Here is a 16,115-nt window from a genome sequence, read left to right on the forward strand (position 1 = left end):
TATCTAAAATTAGGTTTATAGCATCTTTCTCCGTGCATATTTTCATAACCGGAAAGGAAAATTAGCGATGATAAGGAAGGGCTGTTAAATATGTGGTCAATCAAAATAATAAATATTTTTACGCGTACCCATTAAATTCAGTGCAAAAAAATAAACGGAGCCACCCAGGTCAAGGTTTGTCCCAAAATTTAAAATTTTTATTTTTTACCGACATATTTACGAAAACAAACCCCAAAATTTTCAAAAACTACACTAAAAATTCCCACCACTCCACTTTTTTGCAAATTTTAAAATAACTCCAAATTTTGCACACCCATAAAAAATCAATATTGCATGAATACGTATGTAATTCACATCCTTATTTCACTACTAAATACCACCACTACCCAATCACAATAAATATTTTGCAAAAAAATCCCGCAAAAAAAAACAAAATACAACAAATTGCCACCCACGACATTAATTCGCCGCTTTCACCATGATGATTGTAATAGTAAGTACGCCGTCGTGGTCGTCATTAAGTAAGCTGTTATGTTATCTAGTCCGCATTTGGTCTGGTCTCTCTCTAATAATTATACTTATAAGTAGAGCACTCTAGATTTGCACAAAATGCCTCGTATAAAGTAATTAAGGTCAGATTGCACATTCTTCCTCCGCTCTCGCACTCCACATACAACTCCCTCCACGCCAATAACTACATCTCCAACATACAATTTCGTAGTGAAAATACAGAGAATTTCACCAACACCAATACTGTAAACCAGTGGCCGCGGAAGCCGTGGGGACATTAACATTGTAGGATGGGGGAGGGAGGGGTTTATATAACATGGGGAGATGATCGAACAACCGTGGGGACATTGTCCCTCACTTCCGCGGCCACTGCATTATGATCATACATTTGAGTAGCCTGAATTCTCTCAGTGGCTGCGGAAGCTGTGGGAACATGTGGGGACATTGTCATTGTAGGATAGGGGGAGGGAGGGGTTTATACAATATGGGGAGATGATGGGAACATCTAACAACCTTCAACTTACATTGCCCCTCTGTTCCCCCTAGCTTCCGCGGCCACTGTGTATTATACCGATTTGTGGCGTAGTTCTATGCACACTTCGTGGTAAAATTATTGACTCGAGTTTCAAGTGAGTTAGTACAACTAGGCCCGGCTAGATTTAAAATTTAAATCAGTTTTACTCACTTTCTATACAAATCCTGGTACGAGTCTCACTTTCACCAAACCTAAATTCACTATACTTTACCCAATCAGTCCATATTTTGATAGAGAAAGTCTCACTTTCACCAGAGAGCTGTATCCGTCCGTACCAAATTCACTACTTTCCCCAATATTTTAATATAGGAAATATTATGCAGATACAATATTCATCCAGCCACCCACCCACCACAGAAATATTTACCTACCATCACCACCCATTCCACCACTGATACTAAATCATGCTCAAACCACGAACGAGGACACGCATAATATCTGTAGTACCACCAGTACCAGTACCAACGCTGCCCAAGTATTTAGTCCATAGTCGTCTAGATATCGAGTATTGTTTGTTCTGCTATATATTTCTACGTAAATGAGCTCATTAAAATTCGGGAGTTGTAATGCTTCCCTCGTCGATGGCAGTCCGACCGATACCCGCCCGGGACTCATCATACACACCTTATCGAATATTATTACACATATTTACTTACTTATATACCTACCAATGCACATTTTCGTTTTGATACGGACAATTTAAAATGATTTTCTTCACGAGGAAAGAATTACTGAGCATGCGATCACTTCCACCACCATCACAACAATTATTATCAGAGGGCGGATATGTATTTGAGAAAAATCGATGAAATACGTAATAAAAAATATAAAAATTTTCGCAAAATTTGTAATTCTGATGTTCTGTATTTTTGTGATCGAATTTCTTTAAACAAGAAAATTTTGTATCGTATATCTGTAGTTGAAATATTTGCAAAATACATTTGTATTTTTAAAATAATATCTACGAGATTTACGTACCTTTAGTATTTTTCAAATAATAACAGAAATATGTATTGTCTGAGAAGCTAGAAATATGTAACAAAATGTGAAAATATTTTGAAATTTTTGTGGTCTATGCACCCACAAAGTTTGATCATTCGTCGTGATTCAAAACTTGAAAATAAATACATATCCGCCCTCTGCTTATGAATCACTCACTTTTTACTGAATTCTTTCCTAAGAAACTTATTATTTTTATCATTTATTTATTTATTTATGTATGAATCGTGAACCTAATGCACACTGCACATATGTAATTTTAATTAAAACCAGCTCCAGGCGCGCCTCCGCAAAAATTTTTGGTGGAGGCTGAAGACTCCACATCCCTCCGCATCACGTGGGCCCCTCCCCCGGAGGACAAGCAGCACGGGGACATAATGTATTATAAGATTTACTTTGTGGAGAACCACGAGCCGGACGCGTTGACCAAGGAGATCACCATTTCCAACGCAAACACGCGCGAATACGTGATCAACGAGTTGCGGAAGTGGACCGAGTATAAAGTTTCCATGTTAGCCGGCACCTCGGTCGGTGACGGACCGCTGACCGAATTTAAGCTCATTCGAACCGACGAAGATGGTACTTTCACTCACATTCATTCATTCAGTAACATTTTAAATATATTTGCAAAAAATATACCCAACAGTTTAATACCGCTTTTGACAACAGGAACCTAAATACTGCTCATATATATTTTCACTGTCACTGTTTGTACCACCCGTATTTCTAAATACTATGCACTTTGAAACCTTTACCTGCTTTCTCTCACTTTCACTTTTCTTACTTGTTCTTGTATCGTGTTGTATCGTTGCCTGTACTAAAATTTGCAAATTTTTGCATAGTTTAGTGATGATGTGTCGTAATTTTTTAAAGTTTTGGACACCGTGTTTTGTGCACTAGTCGTCCGTATTTTTGCCTGAATATGTAGCTTTAAGGTTTTGCATGCATGTCATCCAGGACCTTTTGGAAGATTTTTGTGTAGTATAGAGCGATAAAATTAGCGATTGTACGTATATTTTAGATGCTGAAAGTTAACCGTATTTACGTAGTAGTAAAGTGGTTGTAGTGGATTGGATTGTTGTAGTTTTAGGTACGTAAAAGATCCCTTGTTATCCTAAACTCCTAGAAATTATTCGTCTCCTTAATAAATTCCTACTTTTCCGGAAATTTAATCCACAAAAAAATACCCAAAAATACTGTACAATTACATTTACAAGTACAAGTACAAAGAAACTTTACTACAACAAATGCACTACTACTTGAACCACTTGATCCACGAAAATATCATGTCCGTTATACTTTACTTAATTACACCATATTTATTACCCAATTGTTACAATTTATACATGTCATTGCTTTTTTTGATATCTACTTATCAATATCGGTATTTTAATATCGCGCATGCCACTTAACCAGCTTTTCGCACACAATAATAATATAAATATTTGCTTTTTCAACATGAGAAATATTACCCCAACAAAAAATATATTCTTAATTCTAATTTCTTGTAAAGTTACAAAATTTGAGAAATTATAAACCCGCATGGAAATCGACGTGCTAAAAATCTGCACAATTTTCTGTGTAGATAAACTTTCACGGTAAAAGTAGAGAACTATGCAGAATTGTAAACAATTTATAAAGAAAAATGTGCCAATTTTGAGTGCATAATTTTTCTATACAAACTTTTACTGAGAGAAAAATGTACAGAATCGTTTTTCTGTGGACAATTTTCTACAGAAAAACGTGCAAATTTTGGCAGGCCGATTTTCACACCGGAAACGCATCATGTAAAAAATAATGAACAAAACACAAGGCACTAGCACTGCACTACTAATCAAAGAAACTGCACAAACTACTCGATCAAAAAAAATACCTCAAATACCAAATGATATATTTAACCGACACCATAACCTATCATGATAAATAACTGCACAACAATCTCAATTTAACTGCACAATCAATTAAATTATTGCACAACTTTAACCACCAAATATCAAACCCACCCAATTCTTGCACTTCTTGCACTTTTTGACATTACAAAACCATACGGCACGCCACTACTCCACGAAAATTTATGGCACCCATACAAAAAATCCTGTGTAGTCGTCCATCCATTGTCCTAATATCGTCCTTTTGTCCCGTGTTTTTTGTTTTTCTTTAGATCGTGAAACGTAGATTTTTTTAGTTGAGTCTTGTCAGTGATGGTCCAAAACTTAGCAGCTACATAAATACGAAAGTATTTCTTCCTTTTCAAAATTGTCAATTGTCTAAACTTTCCTGACTCTTTCTGGTCCCAGTTTTGTCCTCTTTTTGATTCAGTGAACGAACAATTAACGCATTGTCCAACTTTTGTCGTCCCGTTGCTGCACTTTAATTAAATAGACATTTCATAACATACATATTTTACTAAATTCGTTATGTATGCATTGCGTAACTTACAATTAGTACATTTAACTCAATTAGTACACAAAGAAAGTTATGGCATGTCTATTAAATTAAATTAAATCTGAAGCAGGGGTGGCCAAAATACTTGCCAAAATATTTACAGTATTTTGAGCTCCGTTTTTTCCAGGGTTTAGATTTTCAGGGGTGTTACACCCACAAAAAGGTGAGAATCTGCGTGGAGAAGACAACAGTCAGGAGAAAATACAGGTTTTGTGAAGAAATTAAAGTTTTACCACTGTCAAAATACTTTATTTTCACGATTTTTTTAAAATAAAGTAAGACAACGATAAAAAGTTAGTTTCTTCAAAAAACCTGTAATTTCCTACGACTGCTGTCATCTCTGCAGATTTTCATCTTTTTGTGGGTGTAACACCCTTGGAAATCCAAACCCTGATAAAACGGAGTTCAAAATAATGTATTTTCACAAAAATATTTTGCCCAGCCCTGATCTGAACCCATATACGTAAAAATGTACAGCTACCACCCACCACCACCTCTGTCACTTACTTACTTTCACCTCCACTTTCACCACTAAAATCCAACACCCACTGATCCACCACAACTAAAAATTCTCACCCAAAAAAACCAAAACCTTGTTATGTTTTATTTCTTCCCGTCCCCCTAAAAAAATCAAGATTTAAAAAAATCAAGCAAGGCAGAATTGATTAAGGATGTTGTTTTTGTCTGATTTTGTGTCCGTCTCATTGATTCGGTGACCAACCTCCTCGTCTATGACCATTTGTTCGTGTGTGTCTCACTCTCACTCTTTCGTGGCCCGTCCGAAAAAAAAATCTACTAAAAACTAAAAAAAAATGAAATGCTAAAAAAACTGAATAACAAAAAACGCAACTAAATCGCTCTTCCTCTCCGGCTTGCTCAGTCCACAGTAAGTGAAAAAAACTGAAAAACTAATCATTTGGTCAGTTTTCATAATGTGTGATAAATAAATGCGTAGATTAGTTTAATTAATTATGGTGTGTCTAAATATTTACGAAATAGTGCATATTTGCATATTTACTTCGTCATTGAGTCTAAATTTCTACTAGATAATGTGTCGTCATTAAATACGTTACGTAACGTGCAGTGCCTTCTGTTAGTCATTAGCGTTCAGTTCAGTTAGTCTGAGAATAATTAATTAATTAATTAATTTAGCTAGATGAGAGAAAGTGTAGTTAGTTGTTGTTCATAGTATGACGATGATAAGTTCATAGCATCACTAAAAAGTTAAGCTGCCTTTATGCATATGTGCATACTTGGTAACTTGCGCCATAGTTATGACATTCGCGCAAGTTGCTGAGTCAAGTAGTTATAAAATAAAGGCAACTTTGCATAAATATTCTTCTTCATGATAAAAAGTGAAGGTTTGCATAAAATTAATTACTCGCTATAATATTTAATGTTCAATATTCTTAACGATCTTCTTGTTATTTACTTTCTCCGTTTTCATGCATGCGAAAAATGACATTGATTCAGTGACTATTTTTAAAAAATGACTTGTTTTTTATATTTAACTTTCTCTTTCTTATTTATTCTTTATATTTCTTGATTTCTTAGCAAAAAAAATCGAAATTTTTTAACATGACTGATTTATTGGTTGTGGAACAAATTTCTGAATTTGGTTGTACTTTAACTTTTTCGTTTTCTTATTTTCATTAACTTTTTGACACGGATTTTGTGTCATCAATACTTTCTCTTTTTTTCTCGAGTGGATTCTTTTCCACTTGTAGCTGTGATGGTGCTATAAATATTACTTTTATATGTAAATATGTGGTGGCGTCCATGTCATACAAATTGAGCAAGGTCTCGTACTAATGATTCTATTGGGTGAAAAAATTAATAGTCCCTGGAGAACCGCAAAACGTGAGCTCGGAACCTTTAAATTCCACAACCATCTCAATCAAGTGGGACTCCCCGAATCAGAATGAGAAGCACGGGGTCATCCGAGGGTATCAAATCCATGTCCAGGTACGCACACATAAATTTTGGAAGTCTTTCTGTATGTACGCGCACTTTTAGAAATCTGGTATTGGTTTCTGAGTATTAAAGTTGTTACCGCTTGGTATTAAAATTATGTATACCGGTCCGTAAAAAGTTGCTACTGATATGGTAAAAATTTAATACCGACCTATTACTACGCAGGATTAATTTTTAATCCCACTTTAGTAGATTCTTATACGAAACAGCTTGGTGTCATTTTAATACTGGATTTCTTAGAGTGTACGCATTTCCAATTTTAACACGAATTCTTCTCTCCTCACAGGAAATTGGAGAGGACGGCGACAGTTTACTCAATCAACCCCTACGCGTAAGAACATTTCCTTTTCGACCAACAGTAGAAAAACTGGGTGATTGTATGACTACAAGTCGTGTTTGGGTTTGCCTTTCAGTTCGACGTGTTGGATGGGAACGCGAGATTTTACAACGTGTCCGACTTACAACCAGATACGCAGTATGGCGTCCAAGTGGCCGCACTAACGCGAAAAGGGGACGGCTTGAGGTCAAAGAAAGTCAACGTTAAGACTCCCGGTGGCGTTCCGAGTAGACCGGATTTAACACTCAAGTAAGTGTATGCAGCTGGTTGATTTTTATGTTATTTCTGAGATCCAAGACACAGAAATTTATTTCCTATTTGCACACTTTACAGGGTTCACAATACGGAAACCGCTGTCTCCGTGGAGCTCGAGTGGACCAGACCGATCCAGACGTTCGGAGAGATTCACGGCTTCCGGGTAAAATATGGGGTGCGGAACAGTCCACTGGAAGAAGTGCTACTCGAAGGTCCGAAAATTCATCACCATAAACTCCAGAAACTGGGTGAGTAAAATTTGCATGCAATGCAATCTAAAAATAGAAGGATCAATGTTTCGAGTGCAAGAAATAATGGGAAGAAATTGATTTCTTGCACTTTCCTGCACCTCCCATTTCTTGCGTAGTTTGCTTTGCAGTGCAAGAAATGTGGCAAACTCGCAAGAAACTAAACACTGCCAGGAGAATTGTTACTAATTAATTTTTTCTCTAATTTTTAGAACGCGGGGTCGAGTACGAGTTTCGAGTCGCGGCCAGTAATCATATCGGATATGGTCAAGAAGCTCAGAAATATTATACGACCCCGGAAGGTTCGTAATGATTAGACAAATGATTTATATAATATCTGGCCCTTTTATAAACATATAATTGATCTATACAGGAGCCCCGACCGGACCGCCGACCAATATTTCGTACCGATTTCAAACCGCCGATGTAGTCGCGGTCACGTGGGAGCCGCCAATTCCGGAGGAGAGGAACGGACAAATTTTGAAGTATCATGTCATCTTTCATAGAAAAATGGGACTCTCGACAGAGCGAAATGTTTCCGTTACGAAGGTCACTTAAATACATACAAATGACCCCTAAAGATGTGTACTTATCGAATATTTTCTCAAATGTCAGGCCGTTTTCGTCGCCCTTGAAGAAAACCAGGAGTACTGGGTGCAAGTTAGTAGTGCCACGAGTCAGGGGAAAGGACCTTTCAGTGAAAAGTACAGTATCAAGACGGAAAAAGAGATGATCCGAGCGTAAGGAGGATAGATTTCATAATTTTGAAATTCGTTTTTTACCAAAATTTTGAAAAATTATTTAAATTCAATTTACAGACCAACAAATGTTCAAGCCATGTCGACCTCGGATTCTACGGCGGAAGTAAGCTTATAAAATTTCATATGAAAATTGTACACATTTCTGGTGACGTTTTACTAATTGAATTTTCCTTGTTTTTTACAGGTTTGGTGGGAAGGAGTAAGTCTATTTCGTGTTAATTTTACCTTATCATTTGCAGCGTCTAAATATGCTTATCGGTCACAAAATATTAATTTTTGTCTAATTTTACATAGGTCCCAGCCCGAGGAAGATTGATCGGATACACCGTTTTTTACACGACAACTGCAGTCGAAGATTTAGACACGTGGCAAACCGTCTCCGTACCAGCGACTACTTCCGCGGATTTGATAAACCTTGAGAAAAATTCGCAATATGCGGTCGCTGTCGTTGCAAAAACTAAAACGGGATTGGGCAGACTCTCTTCAATTGTGGATAATGTTCGGATAAAACCGGAAGACGTACCCTTGCATCTGACCGCGGATGATTTAAGCACGCACAGCATGACGCTTCGATGGGCACGACCGGTTCGCCTGAATCCGATCGAGTACAAAATTACGTATGACGCGTTCAAAGAGTAAGTTGAAGGATTGATGGATTATTTTATTTACTCAGCGAATGCACTCCGATTTTTAGCAAAATATTGTCAATCGATCACAAATTCAATTAGGATGAAATTTGCGAAAGATACGATCTCCCAATGGGCACATTTGGCCGAGATATTTGCATCCCAAGAAGAGAAAACGCGCAGTAAATGCGGAAAGTGTAAAATTTGTCGACGTTATGACGCGTTTTCTCCTCTTGGGATGCAAATATCTCGGCCAAAAGTGTCCATTTGGACATCGTGTCTTTCGCAAATTTCATCCTAATTAAATTTGTGATCGTTTGACACTAATTTTCTAAAAATCGGAGACCTTATGAGACCTCCATTGTTAGTATAACGTACTGTTTTACAATTTTTATAAAACATCAACAGATTCGTGGATTCTGACGGGATGACCCAAACGCAACAGTTTAAAGCGAGAGAAATGACAGTCTCGCAGGACAGGGAGTTTATAACGGTTGGAGAGCTATCACCCTTCACGACGTACAATGTCAATGTAACTGCTGTCCCCCCAGATCACGGATACCGTCCCCCGGCAAAAATCACTGTATGTTAAAATTATTATGCTAATTATGTATGTTTTAGACATTAAAGTTGTACGTTTTCTTAAATTTGATTTAATATTTAATAGGTAACCACCCACATGGCAGCTCCACAACCAATGGTGCGTTCAACTAACTTTTATCTTACCAAGAAAATTAATTATCTACTTAACTAATTGATTATTTAATTAATTACAGGTCAAACCCGACGCGTGTAATCAAGGCGGAAAAATTTTCCTATTTTTACCCCAAGCATCGGAAGAATACGGCCCCATTTCGCATTACTACCTCGTCGTCGTTCCCGACACTAAAAAATTAGCGAACAAAATTCCTGACCAGTTTTTGACGGATAATGTAAGAAAAATTAATTATTAATTAATTGCTTGATTCACTACATAAAAATTAACTTAATTTGCTTAGATGGCCATGATGTCCGGACAACCCGCCAAAGTGACCATTGTCGGATCCTACATTACCGAGGAGGACACCGAAGATGACGAACAACCCGTTTTAAATCCCTACATTGCCGCCCGCTTTTTACCACGTGCCATCCCTCGCAACTTTCAACTGGGCGATGGCGCCGGGTATAACAACTACGAGAACAAGCTGCTAGAACGGAACGTCAAATACAGGATTTTCTTGAGAGCGATTGTCGACACGCCGCAAAAGGTATGTAAGAAACATACTTAGGAAACTTTGAAAATTTCAAAATTTCTCAAATTTATTTATTTATTTTTAGCATTTATACACATCAAGTCCCTTCTCGGATCCGATCACTCTGTCGATGACAGAATCCCACTCATGCGAACCACCCAGTCGACCAGCTAATCCGGCCGGAATCGACAATCTCACCACGTTACGACGCAACGTGGGGGATCACGGCGTGTTATGGGTTGTCGCTCCAGTGATTGGGTGAGTTTTTCGGGTGGAAAAAAAATTGAAAAAAATAAGTGCACATCAAGTCACATAAGTAAAATGTATCACGTTTTTTTCTTACAGCGTCATCTTTGCGGCTTGTTTCATGCTCATTTGCTTCCTGTTCAAGCGGTAAGTAAAGTCTGAAACATTTTTGTGTGAAATTTTTGTGTTTTTTTACTCAGAGTACACTCACACGAATTTAGGATTAATGGCACTTATCCTTATCAATAAGTAGTCTCAACTTGTGCTTTATTGCGAGTTTCATTTTTCCTCCAGGAAGTGGAGATTGGTCGATAAGTCGGATCGATGGGATAATGAATGATTGATAAAAATTGAGAGTTTACTTGATTACGGGTTCACGTTTTGTGAGGGACACGCAATAATTTAATTTAATATGGGAAAAGTGTAGCATTTTTGGAATCCCATTTTCACTGCTCAATCTAATATTCCACCTAAAAAGTAGTGGCGATCAGTGACCGCGGTAGCCGTGGGGACATCTGGGGACATTAATGTTGTAGGATAGGGGAGGGAGGGAGGGGTTTGTATAACACGGGCAGATGATGCGGACATCGAATAACCGTGGGGATATTATCCTTCTGTCCCCACACACGCTTCTGCGGCCACTGCATTATGTACATACATTTGAGTAGCTTGAATTTTCCCAGTGGCCGCGGAAGCCGTGGGGACATCTGGGGACATTAATATTGTAGGGGAGGGTTTACATAAGATTGACCCTCGATCCCCACACACGCTTCCTCGGCCACTGGTTATCATGCGTGCGTGTGTGTACACAAAACTTAAATCCCTTTCCCACAGAAATGACTATTTCTCGTACCTTACATAAATCAAGCCATACACTTTTCTCCCAAATTTAATAAACTAAACCCCAACATGCCTTCTTTTTCTCGCAGGAGGCGTGTAACTCACAAGCACGTCGACCAATCTGGCGTTCTTAAACCCCTAATGGCTTCCAACGATGGGCCCGACGGCCCCATGCCGACGGGCTACATCACTTCCAACCTGGGCATTCACACGATGGGTTTGGACGGCAACGGAGGTCCCGAATGTCCCAGTGATCCGGTCGAAATGAGGCGAATGAATTTCAAAAGTCCGGCAATGTCTTGCAACCCCCCCGTTCTCATTAACGACCTCTCCGCCCACATTGAACGGCTCAAGGCGAATGATAACCACTTGTTTTCGCAAGAGTATGAGAGTGTCGATCCAGGTGAGGATTTGCATATGGATAAGTATTTTGATAAGTGATCATTAAATATTAATTACTTGGTTTTAGGTCAACAATTTACCTGGGAAAGTTCAAATCTGGAAGTGAACAAGCCGAAAAATCGGTACGCCAATGTAGTGGCGTATGATCATTCTCGTGTCGTGTTACAACCGACGGAAGGCGTGCCAGGATCGGATTACATTAACGCTAGTGAGTGTAAAATTAGTTAATTTACATAAATAACGTATGTTGGACTCTATGACGTATCGTCAAAATCAGCACATTTTTAATCATTTCTCACCTCTGGGAATTTATTTTGAACATTCTGGACGGCAAATTTGTTGAACAGAAAGTTTCGAAGTTTTTTTTAAATATTCAGTCCAGATTTTGAAGGAGGAGATCTCACGTTTAAGAAACCTTTGTATTTTGTATGACTAATTTTTCGTAATTTTTTCAGATTACTGTGATGGTTATCGGAGACATAATGCATATATCGCGACTCAGGTGGGTGCATCTTGAATTTTTGTGTTATTAAATTTTTGCATATTTTTTAACGAAAAATCTGTTTTTCTGCAGGGACCACTTCCAGAAACTTTTGTTGACTTTTGGAAAATGTGCTGGGAGGTGAATACGGCATCGATTGTGATGATGACAAGATTGGAGGAACGGGCGAGGGTGAAATGTGACCAGTACTGGCCGTCAAGAGGATCTGAAACGTATGGAAATTTATTATTCGCCACTGCAACGTTCGTTATGAACCTTTATTAAAATATTTATGCTTTAATTACAGGTACGGGGAGGTCACTGTAACGTTACGTGAAGTTCAAGAGTTGGCAACGTACTGTATACGAAGCTTTATCGTTCGTAAAACGGCGGTAAGTTGATATCTTATTCTTCTTGACTTTGGTTGTCTACAAACTAATTTAACCCGTTTTCTTCCACTTTTAGCCCGGTATGCAGCAAACTCGTGAGATAAAACAGCTCCAATTTACTGCTTGGCCAGGTAAATATTTCATCAACAAAATTTCCCGTTCGTCAAACTAAACTTCTACAAGTATTTATGAAATTCATGCATTATTTCAGATCATGGCGTGCCCGACCATCCCGCCCCATTTTTAATGTTCCTTCGTCGCGTCAAGTACTTAAATCCGCCAGATTGTGGCCCAATGATTGTACATTGTAGTGCTGGTAGGTTACAGGAAAAAGCATTGGCATTTGAAGCAAGGGGACAGGGGGGACATTGTCCCGCTAGAAATTCTGCAAAATTGTATCTTGTCCATGTTAATAAGTCATCCCACAATGTTAATGCCCCAATATGTCCCCTCCTCCAACTTCCGCTGCCACTGCGACAAAAATGCGTATGAAACATGTCCAAGGAATAATTTGGCGTATTTAATTTTATTTTTTTAGGCGTGGGTCGTACGGGTTGTTTCATAGTCATTGACTCCATGTTGGAAAGAATGAAGTACGATAATACTGTCGATATCTACGGGCACGTGACTTGCCTCCGAGCTCAGCGTAATTACATGGTAAGAAAGTAGTGAAAGTAGAAAGAAATTGTGCCGAAAATTGTGTTTACCAAAATCAATTAATTTTTTAACAGGTTCAAACAGAGGATCAATACATTTTCATACATGACGCCATCGTAGAAGCGATCATTTGCGGGTAGGTTAATTTGCATGCAGATTATTTGTAGATCATTTTGTACTAATTTTGGTTTGTTCTTCAGGTGCACGGAAATTCCGGCCGATAAACTTCAAGCTCATTTAGACATGCTCACGACGCTACATCCGGGAGAATCATATACCGGACTAGATATCGAATTTAAAGTAAAGAAAATTTTTTAAATTCCAAAATGATGACATTCAGTTCACTAACGTTTGGCTTCACTTTTTTCAGAAACTTTCCAATATGAAGATAGATCCCAGTCGATTTTTAAGTGCTAATTTACCTATCAATATAGTAAGTTTATCCGAATTTTAGTATAATTTAGTGCCTTTGGTCCTCTGTCTTATTGTTTGGATGACCTTTTTACAGAGGAAGAATCGCCTTGTAAATATCCTTCCATTCGAAAACACCCGTGTTTGTCTGCAACCCATTCGAGGCGTGGAGGGCTCGGACTACATCAACGCGTCTTTTGTCGACGGGTATAAAGACAGGTTTGTTAGGGGCGATCGGTGTTGGATTTTATGCTTGTTAGACAAATTCAGTGTTTCGTTTCTTGGGGATTTGCTACTTCCATTTCTTTAAACGCAAGAAATGCGAGGTACAAGAAACTGGGAGAAAGTGCAAGAAATATGCGCCATCTAGCCACGTGCCGTATGAAGAATTTATAGCGGCGGGGTGCAGTTTTTTGCGCCTTGACCTGCGCCTTGACTTTTGACCTTGACTTTCGACCTGCATTTCTTGCAGGTCGAAAAAATAGCTGCAAAAAGCCAGTTTCTTTCACCCGAAACACTGCTCAAATTTTGGCCTGCTTAGCTTTCTACTACTTTTGCTTTCTACTTTTCTATTTAAATTCGGGTAGAATGTTAATTAATATTTGCATATATTTTAATTGACGGCAGGATGGACAGAAATGCTTATATCGCTACGCAAGGACCCCTCCCCGAAACGGTAGACGACTTTTGGCGAATGATCTGGGAGCACAACAGTACAATTATTGTTATGTTGACCAAGTTAAGAGAAATGGGAAAGGTGAGACATTTCATTTCTCAATTAGAACAGATGAGATGTTTTAAAAAATTTCTTCATTCAATATTCATTCAATTTAAAAGTTGGAAAAAATTATTCATGAATTTATTCAATAATGAATGGAAGAATGTATTCCTTAAATGAAGAAATTTGAATGAATGAGATGAGATAAATAATACCAATAAATTTTCCCTCAACAGGAAAAATGTTGTCATTACTGGCCTAATGACAGATCTCAACGCTACGCGTGCTTTGTTGTGGATCCTATCGCAGAGTTTTGTAAGTTGGCATTTCAACCCTTGAAGAATCTCGTCGTTAATTTCAAATTTTAACTTATTTTCATAAATTCGACAGGTATGGGCGCCCCAGCACAATATACACTTAGAGAGTTTAAGATAACTGACGCGAGGGACGGGCAGTCTAGGACGATAAGGCAGTTCCAGTTTGCAGAATGGCCTGAACAAGGTACATATTTAGATAGCTCTGTACTTTTCGGGAATAATTACTTGATTTTATTTTGAAAATTTTCAAAATTACTTAAAGGAGATAAAATATTCTAATTTGTGGTCTTATTTTTGCCTCAGGTATCCCCAAATCGGCCGAAGGCTTTATCGATTTCATCGGTCAAGTGCACAAAACGAAGGAGCAGTTTGGTCAAGAGGGTCCCATCACGGTGCATTGCAGCGCTGGCGTCGGCAGAACGGGAGTCTTCATCACGTTGAGCATCGTTCTCGCCAGAATTCAGAGTGAAGATATTGTCGACCTCTTCCAGGTAAAAATTTAAAAAAAAATTTGAAAAAATATATTTTCTACTGATTTTAATTGAAATTCACCTATTTTTTTCAGACTGTTAGAATATTAAGGACACAGCGGCCTGCCATGGTCCAATCGGAGGTACAAATTAACAACCATTTATTATATCGTGAAGCAGTGGCCGCGGAAGTCGTGGGGACATTAACATTGTCGGATAGGGGAAGGAGGGGTTTATATAAGATGGGGAGATGATGTGAACATCGAACAACCGTGGGGACATTGTCCCTCTGTCCCCACGCTTCCGCGGCCACTGTCATTCATGAACCCCCATCAAACAATAACTAACTAATCAAATTTTTTACCCCTTTAATATTCCAGGATCAATACGAATTCTGTTACCGAGCTGCCCTCGAGTACTTGGCATATGACCAATATGCATAAAAATACTTCGCGTCATTCTTCTAAATCCTCGCCTTTTTTACAACTTAAAAATATCAACCTTCAAAGCATCTCATTAATTATTCATATAATATAATTATGAATATTTAAGAATAATTTATTTATTATTGATCGTTACATTTGTCCGTTCTCGCAAAAATATTGTACAATAGTGTAAAACAATAGAGATACATACATAAATATGTGTCCACGTGGCTGCTGCTCGAGTCATTTACATAATTAACATAAATAGTTAATTAACAAATTAACCACAATGTTAGTTACCGTTTAAAGGAAAACATCTATTTTGACAAGACTGATACATCTCATTTATCTAGTTTATAAATATTAAAGTGTAAGTTACTCAATCATCGTAACCATTTAATTAATTAATTAGGTATTAATTAACTAAATAAGATTATTTAAATCGACAAGATCTTGAAAACCCTTCCAGACATTCTTCAGTGTTTTCAGAAAGAGACAATAATCCTAAAATTTAATTAATAGCTAAATTCATAAAAAAGTCAACAAAAGTCATTTAACATTCAGCGTGTCATATTCAAAGCGTCTGTAAAAAGTCGCAAATTGAAAAATATTTTTTTCCATGTAAAATGTCACCTCTTCACCAACACTAATAATTAACTAATAATAATTAAAATATTGATTAATTTCTTAATTATTATTTATGTAAATATAACACCGTTGTGAAATTATTTGCTCCAATTTCTGTAATCAAGTAATGATTATAAGTACATATTAGCATCAACAGTATTTTCCACTTTTTTGTGCAATATTCGTTTCGTTTTTTGTGTAAAAAACAAG

The 16,115-nt window shown here is 37.7% G+C and overlaps 1 protein-coding gene across 7 annotated transcripts in view; it reads left to right on the forward strand.

The window, feature by feature from the left end:
- LOC110854193 (tyrosine-protein phosphatase Lar) overlaps nt 1–15,946 on the forward strand; it is a 224,196-nt gene extending 208,250 nt beyond the window's left edge. For 3 of the 7 annotated variants that reach the window (XM_035854764.1, XM_035854768.1, XM_035854769.1), the window contains 36 exons: nt 2,318–2,623; nt 5,370–5,375; nt 6,330–6,454; nt 6,750–6,794; nt 6,877–7,049; nt 7,134–7,303; nt 7,516–7,605; nt 7,677–7,852; nt 7,919–8,043; nt 8,122–8,167; nt 8,249–8,263; nt 8,359–8,699; nt 9,099–9,273; nt 9,358–9,390; nt 9,467–9,622; nt 9,689–9,937; nt 10,008–10,180; nt 10,268–10,315; nt 11,098–11,411; nt 11,478–11,618; nt 11,866–11,912; nt 11,985–12,124; nt 12,199–12,283; nt 12,357–12,411; nt 12,492–12,596; nt 12,819–12,937; nt 13,012–13,073; nt 13,138–13,237; nt 13,308–13,370; nt 13,446–13,567; nt 13,976–14,105; nt 14,303–14,381; nt 14,457–14,567; nt 14,687–14,874; nt 14,949–14,996; nt 15,234–15,946. In XM_035854764.1, the coding sequence (XP_035710657.1) occupies nt 2,318–2,623; nt 5,370–5,375; nt 6,330–6,454; nt 6,750–6,794; nt 6,877–7,049; nt 7,134–7,303; nt 7,516–7,605; nt 7,677–7,852; nt 7,919–8,043; nt 8,122–8,167; nt 8,249–8,263; nt 8,359–8,699; nt 9,099–9,273; nt 9,358–9,390; nt 9,467–9,622; nt 9,689–9,937; nt 10,008–10,180; nt 10,268–10,315; nt 11,098–11,411; nt 11,478–11,618; nt 11,866–11,912; nt 11,985–12,124; nt 12,199–12,283; nt 12,357–12,411; nt 12,492–12,596; nt 12,819–12,937; nt 13,012–13,073; nt 13,138–13,237; nt 13,308–13,370; nt 13,446–13,567; nt 13,976–14,105; nt 14,303–14,381; nt 14,457–14,567; nt 14,687–14,874; nt 14,949–14,996; nt 15,234–15,296 (4,424 nt within the window). In that variant the 3' untranslated portion in view covers nt 15,297–15,946. The remainder of the gene's footprint in view (nt 1–2,317; nt 2,624–5,369; nt 5,376–6,329; nt 6,455–6,749; nt 6,795–6,876; nt 7,050–7,133; nt 7,304–7,515; nt 7,606–7,676; nt 7,853–7,918; nt 8,044–8,121; nt 8,168–8,248; nt 8,264–8,358; nt 8,700–9,098; nt 9,274–9,357; nt 9,391–9,466; nt 9,623–9,688; nt 9,938–10,007; nt 10,181–10,267; nt 10,316–11,097; nt 11,412–11,477; nt 11,619–11,865; nt 11,913–11,984; nt 12,125–12,198; nt 12,284–12,356; nt 12,412–12,491; nt 12,597–12,818; nt 12,938–13,011; nt 13,074–13,137; nt 13,238–13,307; nt 13,371–13,445; nt 13,568–13,975; nt 14,106–14,302; nt 14,382–14,456; nt 14,568–14,686; nt 14,875–14,948; nt 14,997–15,233) is intronic. The other 4 variants (XM_035854765.1, XM_035854771.1, XM_035854767.1 and 1 more) reach the window with 3 other exon arrangements.
- The last annotated feature ends 169 nt before the right edge of the window (nt 15,947–16,115 follow it).

Source organism: Folsomia candida, unplaced genomic scaffold, assembly GCF_002217175.1.
Source record: "Folsomia candida strain VU population unplaced genomic scaffold, ASM221717v1 Fcan01_Sc009, whole genome shotgun sequence".
Taxonomy (NCBI): domain Eukaryota; kingdom Metazoa; phylum Arthropoda; class Collembola; order Entomobryomorpha; family Isotomidae; genus Folsomia; species Folsomia candida.